This window comes from Octopus sinensis, linkage group LG18 (genome assembly GCF_006345805.1).
Source record: "Octopus sinensis linkage group LG18, ASM634580v1, whole genome shotgun sequence".
Classification (NCBI taxonomy): domain Eukaryota; kingdom Metazoa; phylum Mollusca; class Cephalopoda; order Octopoda; family Octopodidae; genus Octopus; species Octopus sinensis.
The window spans coordinates 40,462,021-40,484,520 of NC_043014.1; the positions used below are offsets into that span (position 1 = coordinate 40,462,021).

Genomic DNA, 22,500 nt, shown 5'->3' on the forward strand with positions numbered 1-22,500 from the left:
TTGTGGTTTTTAATGAAATTAATATTAAAGCTGTGGTAGATTTCCATTGTAAACAATAATGTTATTTTGATCTACCCAAGGTGAAAGTTGATCTTACATTCACATATATCAAGTCAATGAAATTTGAATCAAAACATGAATGTATACACGAGAGAATTTTGCAAAACTAAAAATAAACGAAGCATTCATTTTATACAATGAGAAATCATTTAACAGAATTTTTCCTAAATATTTTCTGTGCTAGATTAAAAAATGCAATGTTAGGCATGCATAATCAATTATTCATATAACCAATGGTGCAGGAGTGGCTGTGTGGTAGGTAGCTTGCCTACCAACCACATGGTTCCGGGTTCAGTCCCACTGTGCGGCACCTTGGGCGAGTGTCTTCTACTATAGCCTCGGGCCGACCAAAGCCTTGTGAATGGATTTGGTAGATGGAAACTGAAAGAAGCCCATCGTATATATGTATATATATGTATGTGTGTGTGTATATGTTTGTGTGTCTGTGTTTGTCCCCCCCAACATCGCTTGACGACCGATGCTTGTGTGCTTACGTCACCGTAACTTAGCGGTTCGGCAAAAGAGTCTGATAGAATAAGTACCCGGCTTACAAAGAATAAGTCCTGGGGTCGATTTGCTCGACTAAAGGCGGTGCTCCAGCATGGCCACAGTCAAATGACTGAAACAAGTAAAAGAGTAATGGTTATTTTACTGAACAGGAAGCTGTCAAAATCAGTTGGAAATCATCATCATCGTCAATATTGTAACTTGCACTTTTCCATGGTTGCATGGATTGGATGAAATTTGTTGAGGTAGATTTTCTACAGCCATATATAACTTTCCGGGCACCAACCCTCACCTGCTTCCAAGTAAAGTAACATTTCCCAAATGGTCAAGCATGCCTCCGTGGCAGAATCGTCCAAAATGAAGGATACCACTTTGCATGACAGTGAAACTTGTTCACAGCTGACATGCAATGTCAAAGCAAATAACATGCACACACACACACACAGATACACACTCACACAGACACACACACACACAGATACACACTCACACAGACACACACACACTCTCACACACACACACAAGCACATACAGACACACACACTCACACACACTCACACAGACTCACACACACACAGACACACACACATAGACACAGACACACGCACTCACAAACACAGACATACACACAGACAGACACACACACTCATACAAACACACAGACACACACACACACAGACACACACACACACAAACACATACAGACACACACACTCACACACACATACACACTCACACACACACAAATACACACACACTCACACATACACGCACACACAGACACAGACACACACTCACAAACACAGACACACACACAGACAGACACACACACTCATACAAACACACAGACACACACACACAGACAGACACACACGCACACTCACAAACACACAGACGCACACACACAGACACACACACATAGACACAGACACACACACACACACACACATACTCACACACACACACACACGCACACACAGAGTTACTTTCAGTTTCCATCTGCCAAATTCAACCTCAAGTCTTTTGCTCGCTCAGGGCTATATAGTAGAAGACACTTGCCCGAGATCCCATACAGTGGGATTGAACCCAGCAACATGTGGTTGGAAAACACACTTCTTAGCCACACAGTTAAAAAAAAAACTCTTTTTGGTATTTAGTTATCCTTCTTTATATTCTTCAAGATTGTCTTAGTTTCCTGAGTTGATAAAATAAGTGAAAGCACTCCGTTGGTTGATCCGATCAACGGAACAGCCTGCTCGTGAAATTAATGTGTAAGTGGCTGAGCACTCCACAGTCCCCTAACGTAGTTCTCGGGGATATTCAGCGTGACACAGAGAGTGACAAGGCCGGCCCTTTGAAATACAGGTACAACAGAAACAGGAAGTAAGAGTGAGAGAAAGTTGTGCTGAAAGAGTACAGCAGGGATCACCACCATCCCTGCCGGAGCCTCGTGGAGCTTTAGGTGTTTTCGCTCAATAAACACTCACAACGCCCGGTTTGGGAATCGAAACTGCGATAAAATAAGTAGCAATAATGTGGCTGGTACTTCAATCACCTCCTCTCTTTCTCAAACCCTAGTTAAGGGCTGGTTGGTGGCGTACTGGCAGAAATGTTAGCATGCTGGGCGAAATGCTTAGCAGTATTTCGTCTGCTGCTACGTTCTGGGTTCAAATTCCACCCGAGGTCGACTTTGCCTTTCATCCTTTCGGGGTCGATAAATTAAGTACCAGTTATGCACTGGGGTCGATGTAATCGACTTAATCCGTTTGTCTGTCCTTGTTTGTCCTCTCTGTGTTTAACCCCTTGTGGGTAGTAAAGAAATTGGTAAGGGTTGGTGACAGGAAGGGCATTCCTCTATAAAAAAATCTGCTTCAGTAAACTCTTTTAAGTACCAGTTATGCACTGGGGTCGATGTAATCGACTTAATCCGTTTGTCTGTCCTTGTTTGTCCCCTCTGTGTTTAGCCCCTTGTGGGTAGTAAAGAAATAGGTATTTCGTCTGCTGCTACGTTCTGAGTTCAAATTCCACCCGAGGTCGACTTTGCCTTTCATCCTTTTGAAGTCGATAAATTAAGTACCAGTTATGCACTGGGGTCGATGTAATCGACTTAATCCGTTTGTCTGTCCTTGTTCGTCCCCTCTGTGTTTAGCCCCTTGTGGTAGTAAAGAAATTGGCAAGGGTTGGTGACAGGAAGGGCATTCCTCTATAAAAAAAACTCTGCTTCGGTAAACTCTTTTTGACCCATGCAAGCATGGAAAAGTGGACCTTAAAACAATGATGAGCAATGCAAGCTGTTCGATAATAAACCCCTTACACGTTTTCTTTTTACTTTTACATTTAATTTAGGTCGATGAACAGTTTCGTCTTCGTTCCTTGAAATTTCCGGGTCTCATCTCTGGTTGTACAATTGATTGGTTTCAACGCTGGCCAAAGGATGCACTTGTGGCTGTTGCTAATCACTTCATTTCTAATTTCGAAATTGCATGTACAGATGAAGTAAAGAGAGAGCTCGTATATGCAATGGGTTCCTTTCAGCATGGTGTGTCTGAATGCTGTACTGAATATTTCCATAGGTAACTACATGTGTTTTTATACAAGATTTAAATTTTTATACAAGATTTAAATTTTACAGCTTTTATTTGCTAAAGATGTATTACACACACACACAATGAAGTCAAACCAAGTAATAATGTTTTGAATGTCCATAGAGTGTTCAAGTTGACCCCTTGAGAATATATTCACCCACTGCCATAGGTGAATGATATAGGTATGTATGTATATATGTATATACGTGTGTATATACATAACAGTGGTGAAAAGTCCTGGCTCGTATATGCAATGGGTTCCTTTCAGAATGGTGTGTCTGAATGCTGTTCTGAATATTTCCATAGGTAACTACATGTATTTTTATACAAGATATTTATTTAAATTTTACAGCTTTTATTTGCTAAGAATGTATTATACACACACACACACACACACACACACACACATGCACACACACACACACACACATACAATGGAGTCAAACCAAGTAATAATGTTTTGAATGTCCATAGAATGTTCAAGTTGATCCCTTAAGAATATATTCAGCCACTGCCATAGGTGAATGATATATAGATATGTATGTATATATGTATGTATGTATATACATAACAGTGGTGAAAAGTCCTGGCTTTGGGTAAAATAAAATACAGGATCAGTTAATTGTGATTTTATTCCCCTCTCAGATTCACACATTTATTGCAGCAGCCCTTCAGTTTTTCTAAGCTCTGTAAAAGACCTTGGAAAGTCGAGCCTCCAACCAGGCCATTTGTGATACCCTTAGAACCCTGAATTTATTAGTAGCCCTCCATACACACACACACGTGTGTGTGTGTCTTTACTAAATTAACTTGATTTAGCAAAGACCAAAGTCTTAGCAGATAGGAAAACAGACAAATCACAAATCCCTTCAGGGAGATGGCCCTGCTTGGTACATAGAAACCCTTTAAGGTGGACCTGGTGTAAACTAAAGTGTAAATGTCAGATCATTGCATAATATATAAAAGGAATTCATCTAATACACAAGATCTTCTTCAGTTAACCCTTTCGTTACCAACCTGGCTGAAACCGGCTCTGGCTCTATAGTACAAATGTCTTGTTTTCATAAGTTCTGAATTAAAATCTTCCACCAAACCTTAGTCTCAATTTATGTTCCTAACATTAGCTTAGTGATAACTAAGTGATTTTACTAAATTCTTTGTTATATTTAAAGTAATTGAAAGAAACACAGAGCATCTCAAAATAAATACAGTAACGAAAGGGTTAAGATATTTTAAAATATTTTGAAATGTTTTACCTAAGGATCTTGCATAAGTGATGATTTTCTTTTTACCTATTGTGCAATGATCTGAAATGAATATATATTAAATGTTTCGAAAGTATTACTGGGTTTCATTTCATTAATATACATTATACAGCTCTATAACATACAAAGTATCCAGTTTTTAGTCTGTTTACCCAGATATACTAACAAGGATTTGGAGTGGTTTGTTCTATTTGACTTCAATTGAAAAAAGTTGGTAATTAGCATTTCTTCTAAGCATAACACAAAATTTATATAAACAGCTAACACAAGTTTTAATCTTGTGATTTCTATAGTGTTATGAGTACAATGTAACTTTTATTTTGTAAATCATTAAATATGTATATATATATAAATAGAAATATTACATTTCTACATATCTCAGAGAGATATAAGCAGTAGTGGTACAATAGAGTAGTTGTATACTGTCAACTTAATGTGACAGTCCCATGAAGGAAATCACACCACTGCTATTTAGCCATAGGAAGCATTAACGCTTCCTGTCAGCCTTGACACATTTCCTGTGTCCTTATGTTTACAAGGGGGAGACAAGCACTTCCACCCAGCTAAGCCTGCACCCAGAGACTAGTTTCTCAGTCTTTTCTCATCATCAGTCTGGAGTAGCAGTCTGGAGTCCGTCCTATGATGGATGGATGGATGGACGGACGGACGTGTGTGTGTGTGTGTGTGTGTGTGTGTGTGTGTGTGTGTGTCTGTTTATGCTTATTGGTGTAATCTGATATGTGAAACACATAACTTAGCAATTTGGACGGACAGACGGATGTGTGTGTGTGTGTGTGAATTTTGCTTATTGGTGTAATCTGATATGTGAAATACATAACTTAGCAATTTGGTAAGCAGAGAATTAAAAAAATAAATAGGACTGAAATAAGTATTGGGGGTGAAGGTGAATGACCAAAACCTTCGAGGGTGGTACCCCAGCATGGCCACAACTCAACAAGTTAAAACCAGTAAAAAGTAAAATAATAAAACAATATCATAATAAGCATTTTTCAAATCTACTTAACAGGTACCGAAGATCAACACATGTAACACCAAAATCTTACTTGTCGTTCATAAATGGATACAAGACTATTTATACAGAAAAGAGAAAAGAACTTGGTGAAATGGTTGAGAGGATGAATACAGGTAAGTACAGGGGCCAGACTAAGACCCCTAGAAAACCTGAACCCTTAAAAAATGTTGGTGTCCCCCATATATAAGGAGTGGCTGTGTGGTAAGTAGCTTGTTTACCAACCACATGGTTCCAGGTTCAGTCCCACTGCGCGGCACCTTGGGCAAGTGTCTTCTACTATAACCTTGGGCCGACCAAAGCCTTGTGAGTGGATTTGCTAGACGGAAACTGAAAGAAGCCCGTCATATATATGTATATATATATATATGCGTGTGTGTGTTTGTGTGTCTGTGTTTGTTCCCCCAACATCGCTTGACAACCGATGCTGGTGTGTTTATGTCCCTGTTACTTAGCGGTTCGGCAAAAGAGACCGATAGAATAAGTACTGGGCTTACAAAAGAATAAGTCCCGGGGTCGAGTTGCTCGATTAAAGGCGGTGCTCCAGCATGGCCGCAGTCAAATGACTGAAACAAGTAAAAGAGTAAAAGAGAGATATGTAATTCAAAATATAAACAATAATAAACCATTAAATCATCATCATCGTTTAACGTCCGCTTTCCATGCTAGCATGGGTTGGACGATTTTGACTGGGGGCTGGCGAACCAGATAGCTGCACCAGGCTCCGATCTTGATCTGGCAGAGTTTCTACAGCTGGATGCCTTTCCTAACACCAACCACTCCGAGAGTGTAGTGGGTGCTTTTTACGTGTCACCGGCACGGAGGCCAATCAGGCGGTACTGGCAACGATCTTGCTCGAATCTTTTTACACATGCCACGGCACAGGTGCCAGTAAGGCAACGCTGGTAACGATCATGCTCGAATGGTGCCTTTTACGTGCCAGTTTGCCGCTCTGGCAACGACCACGCTTGGATGGTGCTCTTAGCACCCTACTAGCACGGGCACAATTGCCAGTAAGGTGACACTGGAAACGATCATACTCGAATGGTGCCTTTTATGTGCCACTGGCATGGAAGCCTAACAATAAGATGGAAAATAATTTTTATTTGTGTGTACTTCCACTACTTATATTTGAAAAGTTTTCTTCTATTTCTTTTAATTGCAAAGTCTTTGGTCAGATCCTTACTTTGACACCATGAACTTTTCGAAATTATATTTTTGATCATGTAAACCACTTTGAATAAAAATTTTGTAAGTTTAAAGTGATTTATTTTGTGCTGTAAGCCATTTACTATTTCTGGTGTCCCCCCCCCCTCTTGTGCTCTAAGTACATGCTTATTTTGCTTAATGGTTAATCCAGTGCTGGGTAAATATATCATTGATCAAGTGTCTGCTTATGCTTGCATGGATTAGATGGTGTCCATGGAGACAGATTTTCTACAGCCAAACACCCTTCCTATTGTCAACCCTTAGCAAAGTAATATTTACCCATAGCTGGCTATGTTTTGACCAAAGACTGGAAATGTGTGAGGGAAAACTGGAAACAATACCACTTGTATGACAGTGACCTTGTTTACGACTACCATGTAATGTTAGTAGCCCGCGCTCTTAACCACTATGCCATATGTCCATGTTTGATTCCAGGCAGTGACCTGAATAATAATAATAATAATAATAATAATAATAATAATAATGATGATGATGATGATGACAACAACAACCTTGGGTTAATTAATGCCTTCTGAATAGAAGTAGAATGTAACAGTGAAGGAACTCTTTTACTTGTTTCAGTCTTTTGACTGCAGCCATGCTGGAGCACCACTTTAGTCGAGCAAATCGACCCCAGGACTTATTCTTTGTAAGCCTAGTATTTATTCCATTGGTCTCTTTGCCAAACCGCTAAGTTATGGGGACATAAACCATCAGCATCTGTTGTCAAGTGATGTTTGATGGAGACAACACAGACACACAAACATATGCACACACATACATATATATACATATATATATAGTAGTAACATCGAAAAATACCTTAGGAATGAGAACCTAGGTTCGAAATTTCCCCTAGACACCTGATGAAGGCTGGAGGGTATATCAGCCGAAATATTGTGTTAACAACAAACAAGATGAGGACAAATATCCGTCAAAAGTAAATAATGTCTGCAAACAATGTTTCGTTTTTTTTTTTTTTGTTTCTGTGCAAGTCACTCAATTCTTGTCTCTTCAGCCACCTACACAATTTTTCCACAATAATAGTTCAGTGTACTCTTTGCCTATCAACCGATACTTTCGATTATTCAATGTTCTCATTTGTCCCCATTGTATGAAATGAAGTATATCACTTAGTTTTGTGCTAGTATATCATTTTGTTTCATGCTAGAGCATGAGTTACCTCATGGTAACCTACTTTTGACTGTTGCTCAAATGTGTGTTGTTGGTATTTTTTTACATCACAATTGTTGACATAATGACCTACTTTTTGTTTCATTTTACTAACATTCTCTGAAGATATGATGGCCACAACTTCTACCTCATCCTAATCCTGAAATGCCATGCAATTGATTCAATCACTGCTTTGCATGGATGAACAATTTTCAATTAACATACGTGTTTAAACGAAAGCCAATTACAATACATCTTCTACTTAAACCAGTATATCACTGTTTAATGAGCTCCTCTCTCCTTTCTCTCACACACAAACAATCACATACACATAAGTGTTCTTAAATAGTGGAGACAGATAAATAGACAGCACATAAGAATAGTCTGCTTTGAAAGGTTGTATTAGTCTATAAAACTTTAAAAATATCAACAAGCTTGACTGAAATACCAGCTCTGTGATACACATTTCTATAGTATTAGATTATATAACTTTTAAAGTGTTTGCTTTGTTAGGTTAGAGGGATAGAGAAATATTCACCATTGGAGGAAGTTTATTGTGTAAAGGTACAGTGAGTCATAGAAAGCTAAATGAGCTGTACAGGTGCTTGCTTAATCTTGGAAGTGCTTCTTGCAGGATCACCTTGAGTAAGCATTGGTGATAAGGAGGATTATTTTAAAGTTGGTATTTATTCTCAGATAGCAATATGGAAAGTACAGGAGCTGTATTCAGAGTGTATATCACACAAAAGCAATCCTTTACATACTTTCTTTGTAGATGATACTGTTGTGTGGTAATTAGTGGTTGTTTCAACTCAGCCCACATGTTGTAAGAGATAGTCTCTACTGCTACAGCTACAATGATAATATGTAATCTTACATTTGAACTAAAGAGTGGATTAAACCATATTATATTCCATTTTCTAAATGTGAAACAGTTGCCCCTGCTTAGGCGAGAAACTGATCTTATAGAATATCAACTTTGCTCTCAAACATCATAATAATAAGAGGCAGCTTTATAAAGTTTTGCAATATCTGAAATTAAATTTTGTAACTTTGAAAGCTTTGTTAAATTTAATTAAAAAGTGCAGAGACATGCACTAGTTCCAAATTTTGGTTGAATTCAGTTCAGTTCCAATTTTCGTTTGGTTCCACTTAGATATATATATTTTGTGGGGTAGCATTGTGGAAGCTAAAGCAGTGACTCATAGAGATTAGATTTTGGATGCAAAACAAACAGCTTCTCAGGTGCAAAAAATATGAGTTACAATGTGCAGTTTCCATACAAAAGATATAATTTTCCTTCAAATTTAATAAAAATGTCAAGATTATTTATAAATTTAATGCATAAACATGTTATTTTAAGTTCATTAAATGGTAAAGTACACGTGTCATTTTCAACATAGAATTTATTTTTTACTTGTGAAGTCAAGCATAGTTTTCTCTGTTTATTTTCATACTAAATTGTAAAAATTAATCAATACAAATAATTAATAATTAAAATAATAAACACTATTTCTTAGCACCAAATTTAGGACTCTGAATTATGTTAGAAAAATTAATCAAATAAATAATAATTCAATAAATTAATTGAATTAGACACTGAAAATTTATAATTGTCAAATTTATTAGATGAAAAACATTTCTTATTTTTTACTTAAATAATTTATAAAATGACTGTTTGCATTTGAATGATCGTTGACAGAGCGGCTATTCGAATATGATCGTTACCAGTGTCGCCTTACTGACACTTATGCCTGTACTCGTAGGGTGCCAAGAACACCATCTGAGCGGGATCGTTGTGATCATTGCCAGAGCAGCCAACTGGCTCCGTACCCGTGGCACGTAAAAGGGCACCATTCAAGCGTGATCGTTACCAACGTCGCTTCACTGGCACCTGTGTTGGTGGCACGTGTAAAAAGATTCGAGCGAGGTCATTACCAGTACCGCCTGACTGGCCCCCGTGCAGATGGCACGTAAAAAGCACCCACTACACTCTCGGAGTGGTTGGTGTTAGGAAGGGCATCCAGCTGTAGAAACTCTGCCAGATCAAGACTGGAGACTGGTGCAGCCATCTGGTTGCCAGCCCTCAGTCAAAACCGTCCAACCCATGCTAGCATGGAAAATGGACGTTAAATGATGATGATGAATATCAACAGAACAAAACAAAATTCAAAATCTATTAAAAAGTTATCAAAAATTCATATGTATTGTTTTTTAGTTTTATTGATTTTTAAACTATTTACATAATTTTGTACTGTTATTGTTCTCAAATTTCTATCCCTGTTCCCGTGAGCATCATGCCTGAATGTAGCAAAGAACTTAACATCAACATTTTCTTCACACATTTTGAGTTCATTAGCATTTTTATATCATTGACATTTTGCTAATTATGAAATTTACTTCTTGACTATAGTTTACTAAAAAATACGTTTTCTGTTTGTAAGAAGCTTTGCCTGTAAAAAGAGTGGACTAGCAGGGAAAATAGGGCCATGGATATGACAATATTCTTAACAAATTGAATAGAAAAAAGTACAAGATGAGAGATAGAAGCTTTAAAAATAGGTTGCGCAACCACTCATCTATATATATATACACTCACGGAGTGGTTGGCGTTAGGAAGGGCATCCAGCCGTAGAAACACTGCCAGATCTGACTGGGCCTGATGAAGCCTTCCAGCTTCACAGACCCCAGTTGAACCGTCCAACCCATGCTAGCATGGAGAACGGACGCTAAATGATGATGATGATGATGATGATATATATATATAATATATATATATATATGTATGTAAAGCTACGAAGAAATCACAAAAACTTATTCAGAGTTTCACATTCCTATTCGTCAAACAAACAGGAACGTGAAACTCTGAGTAACAGATTTTGTGATGTTTTGCAGCTTTATTAATAAAGCATTTTACTCTGCCTTTGGTATTCGAGTACTATTTTTTCCACCTTGTTTCACATTTATGTGCTTACTCTGTTATACATATATATATATATATTATTTATGCTCCCTTTTCAAGCCTAGCGCTGAAGAAAGAGTGAGAGAAAGTTGGGGTGAAAGAATACAACAGGGGTCGCCCCCCCCCATCCTTGCCAGAACCTCGTGGAGCTTTAGGTGTTTTCGCTCAACAAAGACACACAACACCTGGTCTAGGAATCAAAACTGCGATCCTCCGACTGTGAGTCTGCTGCCCTAACCACTGGGCCATTGCGCCACCACACACACACACTCACACACACACACACACACACACACACACACATAAATATATATGCATACACATATACAGATTCAGTCAATTCAAATAAATGAATAACAAGATGAAAGCAAGAAATGAACGTGAGGATGTGCACAATAAATGTATTAGCTTCTCGCTTGGTGAAAAGAGAGAGTTTGACATTTTGAGCATAGCTCTTCATTGGAAAGGAGAAAGGGAAAAGTCCAAAGAAGGAAAAGAAATCACCAACACATGTAGTTACATCCTCTATATATATTATACACATAGATACACACACACACACATATGTATACATGTATGCTCATACATATGTGTATGTATGTCCATGTCTGTGAGTGTGTGTTTGTAAATATAATAGTGCTAATAAAATCTGCATTTTTTTTTCCTTTCACCTTTTCAGTTTTAAAAAATGTATTAATTTGGATTTTTCTGTATGAGAATTATTGTAATTAAGTTTTCAAAATGATTTGTTATAGGTTTGGAGAAGTTAATAGAAGCCTCTCTCACAGTTGTTGACCTCAAGAAACAGCTGGTGGTGAAAGAGAAGGAGCTTACTGTGGCTACCGAGAAAGCTGAAATGGTGTTAAAAGAAGTTACTGAGAAAGCAAAAGCCACCGAACAAAGTAAAAACAAGGTGCAGAAAGTTAAAGACATTGCTCAACAAATAGTAGATAGCATTGCTACTGATAAAAACATAGCCATGGAAAAACTAGAAGCTGCTCGTCCAGCCCTGGAAGAGGCAGAGGCAGCTTTAAATACGATACATCCAGCTGATATTGCTACTGTCAGAAAACTTGGCCGCCCACCACATCTGATTATGCGGATTATGGATTGTGTGCTGATACTCTTCCGCAAGAAACTAGACCTGGTTGTGACTGATTCAGAAAAACCAGGGTTCTTGAAACCGTCATGGGGAGAAACATTAAAAGTACTGTTATTTTCATTTTGCTTTCATATATTTTGCTAAATCTTTTTGCTTTCATGAAAATATACTTTTTTATTGATTTATTTTTTTTACAGCATAGTTGTACTGTTGCCCTGTAAATGGTTGTAAACCCCTATTTGTAATGTGCTGTTGATCATTTGTTTAACCCTTTTGTTACTAACCCGGCTGAAATCGGCTCTGGCTCTGAGTACAAATGTTTTGTTTACATAAGTTTTGAATTAAAATCTTCCACCAAACCTTAGTCACAATTTATGTTCCTTACACTAATTGAATGATAACCAAGTTATTTTACTAAATTCTTTGTTATATTTAAAGTAATTGAAAGAAACAGAGAGCATCTCAAAATAAATACAGTAACAAAAAGGTTAATGCTTTATTAATTCTTTTTACTAGTGAGTTCAAATTCCACTGAGGTCGACTTTGCCTTTCATCCTTTTGGGGTCGATAAATTAAGTATCAGTTACACACTGGGGTCAATGTAATCGACTTAATACCTTTGTCTGTCCTTGATTGTCCCCTCTATGTTTAGCCCCTTGCGGTCAATAAAGAAATAAGTATTGTCACTGCAGCAGGCAAAATGTTTAGCAGTATTTGGTTCTGAGTTAAAATTCCACTGAGGTTGACTTTACCTTTCATCCTTTCAAGGTCGATAAATTAAGTACCAGTTACACACTGAGGTCGATGTGATTAACTTACTCTCTCCCTACAAATTTCAAGCTTTGTGCTTATATTAGAAAGGATTATTATTATTATTATTATTATTATTATTATTATTATTATTATTATTATTATTATTATTATTATTATTATCATTATTATTATTAAGGTGGCAAGCTGGCAGAATTGTTAGCATGCCATGCAAAATGCTTAGCAGCATTTCATTCATCTATACATTCCAAGTTCAAATTCTGCCAAGGTTGACTTTGCCTTCCATCCTTTCAAGGTCAATAAAATAAGTACCGGTTAAGTACTGAGGTCAATGTAATCAACTACTCCCTCCCCAATTTCAGGCCTTGTGCCTATAGAAGAAAGGATTATTATTATTATTATTATTATTATTATTATTATTATTTCTAATGTTCAGTCTGAACTTGCAAATCATCAGTGTCATTAAACTCTGAGCATTTCTGTCTCAAGTTGAAGGACTTGTGGGGACGGTTACCCTGTTTCCATGTCCCATAAATGTTTGAGATCACAACATTCCCCTGGATAGGACACTAGTCCATCGCAGGCTTACTCATTTACAGCTGAGTGGACTGGAGTAACATTGACCGAAGTATTTTGCTTTGCTCAAGAACACTATGCCCCATCCAGTTCTGGGAATTGACACCATGATGATGTGACTGCAAGTGCATCACCCTAGCCATTTGGCATTTGTAAAGGTAAAAGTTTAATAATCACAGATGATTATCTAAATGACTTGTAGGAAGATAATATTTTGTTATGCAATCATAGTATACTATAAAACACTTAAAACATTTTTTATAAGCCAATACTGTGTTTTCCTGTGTTAGCAGTGTGCAAGATTATCTATTTGTTGTTTAAATGTTTCTGATAATTTCTTCAATTTTTACTCTTTCTTTTGTGTTAAGATGATGAGCGGTGCTGGTATGCTGCAAAGTCTAATGTCTTTTCCCAAAGATTCCATAAATGACGAAATGGTTGAACTATTACAACCATATTTAAAAATGGAAGATTATAATTTAGAAGTGGCGAAAAAGGTATGTGGAAATGTTGCTGGATTACTATCTTGGACGAAAGCTATGGCTTATTTCTTTGAAATTAACAAGGAAGTCCTACCTCTTAAGGTTAGTTTTTCTTATCTTCTTCATTTTTCTGTACATATGTATTTTGACACTGATATACAATAAGATATACAATCTTTACTCCATTAGCACTGATGAGTTTTGATTAAGAACTGAAACATGTATGTACGCAATATAAATATGTACATACATTTGTATGCTTGTGCGCTTGTGTGTACATATAAATATGTATGTGTATATATAAATTATATATATCTCTCTCTATATAAACGGCAGTTTGTCTGTGTGTGTTTCTGTGTGTCTGTTTGCTTGTACCCTCACCCTGACCACGGCTTTCAACCGATTCTGATGAAACTTGACACACACATAGCCCAATGTCATAATTCAAAACTAACGCAGCGAAAATTTTGAAAAGTTCCCCCAGTTCTGAAAAAAATCGATTAAGTCGACATGGGGTCGAGAATCAGAAACACAAACCACAAACTGTCTAGGGGACGCAACTCCACCTTTTTTAACTCTCAAAAAAAATTTACCATCATTTTTTTCCATTTTTTTGCTATTTTTTGGCTATAACTCTCTAAAAATGCTTTATAGTTATTTCCCTTACAAACCTGAGCAACGCCGGGCGATACTGCTAGTATAGTAATAAAGGGTATGGAGATTTGTACATCCACAAAATTTATCTTATAGTTATATACAGCATATTATAATGACCTACGCATGTTTCCACTGCAGTGAATACTCACTGTTGCAAATGTAACCTTGCAATAATTTTGGTGCAGCTTCATTAGGGTCCATTCATTTGATCATGCTTAATGTGTGTATGTGTAAGCATTCTTTGTCACACAGATACAATTCAATGTCAAAGAGTAAGTTCATTTTTATAACTATAACAAGCTATAACAAGTTATACATAATGTAATGACTAATCAATCTCATTCATCTCTTCTTCTTAATTGTTTGATCTCCATTACAGGACAATCTGGCAGTGCAAGAGGCCAAACTTCAATCGGCCAATGCTGACCTCATGAAAGCAGAAGACCAACTGAGCGTCCAAGTTGCTAAACTTAATGCAGTCAAAATTGACTATGACCGAGCTATGGTTGAGAAACAAGTGAGGAGTCCTTAATTACATTAATTAATTTTTTTTATTCTTTTCTTTTTCCTTTCTTTATTTTATCTTGAAAGTTACTTGGCAACCTCTCTAGTGCTGGTGTTGTGAAAAAATCTTCCAGTGCAGATTGTAAAGGGGTTGGCATTAGTAAGGGCATCCAGCCAGCCATAGTAAACCATGCCAAAGCTAACATAGGGACTGGATGCAGTTCTGTTGCTCATTGGACCTTGTCAAACCATTCAACCCATGCCAGCATGGAAGTTGGATGTTAAATGATGATTATTCCTTTATTGCCCACAGGGGGCTAAACATAGGGGGGACAAACAAGGACAGACAAGGGGATTAAGTCGATTATATCGACCCCAGTGATTAACTGGTACTTATTTAATCGACCTCGAAAGGATGAAAGGCAAAGTCGACCTCGGCAGAATTTGAACTCAGAACGTAAAGACAGACGAAATATCTATTTCTTTACTACCCACAAGGGGCTAAACATAGAGGGGACAAACAAGGACAGACAAGGGGATTAAGTCGATTACATCTACCCCAGTGCTTAACTGGTACTTATTTAATCGACCTCGAAAGGGTGAAAGGCAAAGTCAACCTTGGTGGAATTTGAACTCAGAACGTAACTGCAGACAAAATACCACTAGGTATTTCGCCCGGCGTGCTAATGTTTCTGCTAGCTCGCCACCTTGGATGATGATGATGATAGCAATGATACTTACCCAGATGATGAAAGTCTTGGCCTGAATTATCAGATCACTCTTTTCCCTCATAACAAACTTACTTGGCTCAGTGGTTAGAGCGTCGAGCTTACGATCGTGAGGTTGTGAGCTCGAATCCCGGACCGGGCTGTGTGTTGTGTTCTCAAGCAAGGCACTTTATTTCACGTTGCTCCAGTTCACTCAGCTGTAGAAATGAGTTGCGACGTCACAGGTGCCAAGCTGTATCGACCTTTGTCTTTCCCTTGGATAACACTGGTGGCGTGGAGAGGGGAGGCTGGTATGCATGGGCGACTGCTGGTCTTCCATAAACAACCTTGCCCGGACTTGTGTCTAGGAGGGTAACTTTCTAGGTGCAATCCCATGGTCATTCATGACCGAAGGGGATCTTTATGTCAGTTGCAAAGTGCTGACATTTAGTATTTGTTAACACAAAGGCAGTGAGCTGGTAGCTGTGTGGAGGCGCAATGGCCCAGTGGTTAGGGCAGCAGGCTTGCGTACGGAGGATCGCGGTTTCGATTCCCAGACCAGGCATTATGTGTGTTTATTGAGCGAAAACATCTAAAGCTCCCCGAGGTTCTGGCAGTGGGTGGCAGCGACCCCTGTTGTACTCTTTCGCCACAACTTTCTCTCACTCTCTCTTTCTGTTTCTTGAGTAACGCTGCAATGGATTGGCGTCCCGTCCAGCTGGAGGGAACACATACGCCACAGAACCTGGGAAACCGGGCCCATGAGCCTGGCTAGGCTTGAAAAGGGCACATAAATAAATAAAGTGAGCTGGTAGAACCGTTAGCTTGCCAGACAAAATGCTGCTAGCCGAGGTCGACTTCGCCTTTCATCCTTTCGAGGTCGATTTAAATAAGTACCAGTTACGCACTGGGGTCAATATAATCGACTTAATCCCCTTGTCCGTCCTTGTTTGTCCCCTCTATGTTTAGCCCCTTGTGGGTAGTAAAGAAATAGGTATTTCATCTGTCTTTACGTTCTGAGTTCAAATTCCACATTTTGTCTGTCTTTACATTCTGAACTCAAATTCTGTTGAGGTCATATTTACCTTTCATCGTTTTGGGGTCGATAAAATAAGTACAGGTCAAGTCAATGTAATCAGCTTCCCCTCCCTTCAAAATCTACTGTTGCTGTGCCAACACACTTACTTGATACTTTAACCCTTTCATTACCGTATTTATTTTGAGATGCTCCGTATTTCTTTCAATTACTTCGAATATAACAAAGAATTTAGTAAAATAACTTAGTTACCATTAAGCTAGTGTTAGGAACATAAATTCTGACTCAGGTTTGGTGGAAGATTTTAATTCAAAACTTATAAAAATAAGACATTTGTACTCAGAGCCAGAGCTGGTTTCAACCGGGTTGGTAACGAAAGGGTTAAAGGTGGCAAGGTGACAGATGAAATACCACTAAGCATTTTGCCTGGCGTGCTAACGTTTCTGCCAGCTTGCCGCCTTCACCATTCTGTCATCTAGCTTTCCACCACAATATTAGTATTAGTTATCACCGCACCAAACCTATCACCTACTGTCATCATCAGTGTCACCACCAGTTTTCAGTGTTGTTCAACACCGGTATCTCTTTGTCGGTCTACATCTCATACTGGTTTCGGTATCTTTAATCTATATTCGCTCTACATGACAATCATCATCATCGTCATCGTCTTCGTCTTCATCATCATCATCATCATCATCATTGTTATTATTTCTGGAATGAGATGGTTGGATGCTGATGGTTTGGCATAGCTGGACTGGACATTCAGCCTGTTTTGGCAATGGTACTTTATGGCACTTGGGGCAAACACACAAGCACACACACACGAACACACACACACACACACACACACTCTCTCTCTCTCTTTCTCTCATACATATATACACACACACACATGCCTGTGTGTACACAGAAATATACGCATAAAGGTAATGAGAGAGAGAAGAGAGAGAGAGGGAGTGAGAGGAGAGAGAAAAAGAAGAGAGAGGGAGAGAGAAGAGAGAGGGAGAGAGAAGAGAGAGAGGGAGGGAAGGAAGAGGAGAGAGAGAAAGAAAGGAGAGTGAAGAGCAAGAGACACTACAGTTTATTAATCAAACACTGTTGTCATAAACCCTTTCCTGCTCTACACACACATAGAGAAATAGGCTCACTCACATCAACACAGAGAAAGATAGAAGGGGAATGAGAGGAAAGGAGAGGAAGGGTGAGAGAAGGAGAGAGAGTGAGAGGTAGATAACAAGAGAAAAACATGAGTGAAATATTGAAATGTCTGATGTCTCGGAAGCCAGTGTCGAATCAGTGATACCAAAAAAGCAGTGCTGAGGTGCCAAAACATCTCACACCCATCAGTTTACAGGTACTTTCTATGTTGGTAGATTTGGTTGGGTGGGTTGTAGTAACCTGAGTCAGATCTTATCTGAATTTACTACTCTCTTATATCACTGATCATATCTCATTCATGCATTTCATTTTTGGCTCGGTTTCTATTACTGGATCATGTGACTGACAAGGCCAGGGCTGGCCAACCTGGGGCCCCGTAGACTTTTATTTTGTGGCCTGCTTGATACTTTCTTGAAATGGATTTATTTAAAGAAAACATTTAAAAAATTTTATCAAAAATTTGTGATTGTAATGGAAAGTAAAAAAGAAAGATACTAATAGGCGTAGGAGTGGCTGTGTGGTAAGTAGCTTGCTTACGAACCACATGGTTCCGGGTTCAGTCCCACTGCATGGCACCTTGGGCAAGTGTCTTCTACTATAGCCTCAGGCCGACCAAAGCCTTGTGAGTGGATTTGATAGACGGAAACTGAAAGAAGCCCGTTGTATATATGTATATGTATATATATATGTGTGTGTGTGTGCGTGTGTGTGTGTATGTGTTTGTGTGTCTGTATTTGTTCCCTACAATATCGCTTGACAACCAATGCTGGTGTGTTTACGTCCCTGTAACTTAGCGGTTTGGCAAAAGAGATTGATAGAATAAGTACTAGGCTTACAAAGAATAAGTCCTGGGGTCGATTTGCTCGACAAAAGGTGGTGCTCCAGCATGGCCGCAGTCAAATGACTGAAACAAGTAAAAGAGTACTGTTTTTGCAACGATAATATTTCATGATGAATCAATGATCATTCATTCATTATTGTAATAAAAGCATGAGAAAGCAAAATTCTCATTTCAATTCTGTCAGTATACAAGTGGACCTCAAAAAGCCCTCTGTGATTAAAGTGACCTGCAGTGTAATTTGAGTTGGCCAGGCCTGGACTAGGTTGTCACATGTTGGTACACATCACCGGTCACAATACACTTTGCGTCATTTTAGCCCTTGAATGATGTCATCCCTCTGTCTAGGTAAGCTGGCCAACATTCCCTCCTGATGGAAAGGGGGCACTAGAGCAGTGTGAAATGCAGTGTTCTGCTTGAGAACACAATGCACTGCCTTGCCTAGGAATCGAACTCACCATCTAGTGATCATGAGTGCAAAAGTCCAACCACCAGGCCACGTACGTTCACCTATGACTGGATGTCCTTCCTAATACCAATGACTTTACTGAGTACTGAGTTTCCTTCTCCCTCCACCCCCACTCATGTACACCAACCCCTGCATCCCCTCCCACTCTCCTCACATACCTACCTGTACATAATATGTCCCTGTTGAATCTAATCTCCCCCCAATACCCTCCATCCCTCTACACACTCATTACACATTCCTCCCTCCATCTACCACACTCAACTCTCCTTTTGCAATCTTGTGAAACCTCTCCAATCTCCAGCCATCTTCGCCATCTTCTCTCTCATTATCCCTTTTTCCCCCCTCTCTCCCTTGTTTTTCTCTTCCTTTCTCACTTCTCTCCTACCTCTATCTCCTAGTATGTAATCTTTAGGAGGTAGTGCTGCCATGTGATTTATTGGTGATCAGATGGCTGGCTAGTTTTCTGCAGTTAGTTTTGCAGACTACCGGAACCTTGATACCTTCCCATCCCTCAAACTATTGGCATTGTTTCTCCATAGAAAGCATCATAGTCCTAGCATTCGTTATTGCGATAAGAGGGCTTCAAAGAAACATCTGCCAGTTTTTATTGTGGTATGCATGCAGAGATAAAGGGCGGCGAGCTGGCAGAACCGTTAGCACGCCGGGCGAAATGCGTAGCCGTATTTCGTCTGCCGTTAAGTTCTGAGTTCAAATTCCACTGAAGTCAACTTTGCCTTTCATCCTTTCGGGGTCGATAAATTAAGTACCAGTTATGCACTGGGGTCAATGTAATCGACTTAATCCGTTTGTCTGTCCTTGTTTGTCCTCTCTGTGTTTAGCCCCATGTGGGTAGTAAAGAAATAGGTATGCGTGCAGAGATAAATGTCAGAGATAAATAGGTATTTCGTCTGCTGCTACGTTCTGGGTTCAAATTCCACCCAAGGTCGACTTTGCCTTTCATCCTTTTGGGGTCGATAAATTAAGTACCAGTTATGCACTGGGTCGATGTAATCGACTTAATCCGTTTGTCTGTCCTTGTTTGTCCTCTCTGTGTTTAGCCCCATGTGGGTAGTAAAGAAATAGGTATTTCGTCTGCCGTTAAGTTCTGAGTTCGAATTCTGCTGAGGTCGACTTTGCCTTTCATACTTTCGGGGTCGATAAATTAAATATCAGTTACGCACTGGGATCGATATAATCGACTTAATCCGTTTGTCTGTCCTTGTTTGTCCTCTCTGTGTTTAGCCCCTTGTGGGTAGTAAAGAAATAGGTATGCGTGCAGAGATAAATGTCACCATTGCAATAAAATAATTAAACTTAATTAAGTTTAATCACCCCTCATGCACTCCGACTACTTTGATTGTCTATCTACCCATTTCTCTACCAAAAAATATGCCTTCTACATCGACCCCGTTAATGCTGCCTACCCAAAAGAATTTACACCTGTGTTCCTTGCTTATGATTAGTCTGGTAGAGATCCTCTCTATTTACTCCTGTACACAGCGCACGTTTACCCCTCACTGCTAAGTCATTTCTACATCCTTTCATTGTGCCAATATTGATGATAGTAGCTTAAAGTTTTGAGCCTGACAGGAAGAGAGGTGGGCTTCCTAATGGTGAGTAGATAACTTGGTGTACAACAGATGAGCTAACTCTAAGATTATGGGATCTTTTCGGTTTGAATGGCAGTTTTTTTCTAGTGGTGTCATATGAAATTGTCACCCATAATTATGACCCTAGTATTGATCTATTGCATTTCAATCTGTTTTAGAGTTAGGGTTGGTTAGGGTTAGGGGTGGGAGGAAGGGTATCTTTTTTTCTTCAGAAATGTAAATAAACCCAATCTGTTTCTTAAATGAGGGACATATTCAGACAGCACAGAGTGTTTTTTTTTTTACCTCAATGGACATCAGTGATTGGTTGAAATTGCAGAAATTGAAGAAAAAAAACAACAAATATCTTACAAACTATAGAATTTTCTCAATAAAGCCAAGAGGAAAAGATGTTTTATAAACACATTCTACCAGTATACGAAGTTTAAAATTTTTTAGTTACCTAGAAATTATGTTAAAAACTGCCGATCAAACCGAAAAGATCCCATATTATGTTGTCTTTCATAACGAAGCTGCAGTTTATCTATGTTAAAGTCTTTACTGCTTTTCTCTAAAATGTTCAACATTTTAATTTTTCTGCAGACTTTAGTTGATGACTACGACTCTTGTAAGTCTAAAATGACAGCTGCTTCCGAGTTGATTTCTGGTCTAGCCGGAGAAAAAGAACGATGGACAGAGCAGAGTAAAGAATTCAATGAACAAATTGGAAGGTTTGAAATATTTATTAATAATAGCATTAATTTTCATACTCTCTCTCTCTCTCTCTTTGTCTTTCTTTATCACACAAAAACACACATGTACTTTCATTGATATTTAATTATATTTTCTGTCATCCAACTATGCATATATTGAGAGCCAGCAATTGGAAATTATCTGGGGCCATCAAGGCTATCCACTAAGATCTGGGTTTTCATAAAATAAGCACCAAACCCTTTCAAACAAATATATCAACCCCTTATGACTGTTGGCTTATTTCCCTGTAAGAAACTACTATTTTAAAATAAGATTATTTATTGCACAAAAAGAAGTCGTTGGCAAACAATCATTTCTTAGATTTCAAGTCTAATTAAAATTTTTTTTTTCTCTTTCTAACTCAAATAGGCCTCTGTGAATAAGGCTTGAATGTTAGTAATCAGGGCAGTTGATCTAATGATAATGTTACATGTGTGCACACCCACACACACATACACGTGCACACACACACATACATGTGCACACACACACATACACGTGCACACACACACATACACGTGCACACACACACATACACGTGCACACACACACATACACGTGCACACACACACATACACGTGCACACACACACATACACGTGCACACACACACACATACACGTGCACACACACACACACCTGTGCACATGTGCATACACACTCACACACACATGCCTGTGCATGCATGCATATACACCCACACACATGCATACACACACACACATACACACTCACACACACACACACCTGAGCATGCATCTGTGCATACACGCACACCTGTGCACATGTGCATACACACTCACACACACACATGCCTGTGCATGTGTGCATACACACCCACCCACACACACGCACATACACACACACACCTGAGCATGTGTGCATACACACTCTCTCACACACATACACATACCTGTGCACATGTGCATACACACTCACACACACACACACCTGTGCATGCATGCATACACACCCACCCACACTCACACACACACACACATATACACACACACACATGTACACACACAGAGAACACCAAGTATTTACAAGCTAACAGTCATATAGATT

The 22,500-nt window shown here is 38.9% G+C and overlaps 1 protein-coding gene across 1 annotated transcript in view; it reads left to right on the forward strand.

The window, feature by feature from the left end:
- Positions 1 to 22,500, forward strand: part of LOC115221252 (dynein heavy chain 5, axonemal-like) — a 275,949-nt gene that overhangs the window by 195,025 nt on the left and 58,424 nt on the right. Inside the window, exons 46-51 of the mRNA XM_036510602.1 lie at positions 2,914 to 3,140; positions 5,445 to 5,563; positions 11,547 to 11,998; positions 13,609 to 13,824; positions 14,759 to 14,896; positions 21,284 to 21,411. Coding sequence (XP_036366495.1) covers positions 2,914 to 3,140; positions 5,445 to 5,563; positions 11,547 to 11,998; positions 13,609 to 13,824; positions 14,759 to 14,896; positions 21,284 to 21,411 — 1,280 coding nt within the window. The remainder of the gene's footprint in view (positions 1 to 2,913; positions 3,141 to 5,444; positions 5,564 to 11,546; positions 11,999 to 13,608; positions 13,825 to 14,758; positions 14,897 to 21,283; positions 21,412 to 22,500) is intronic.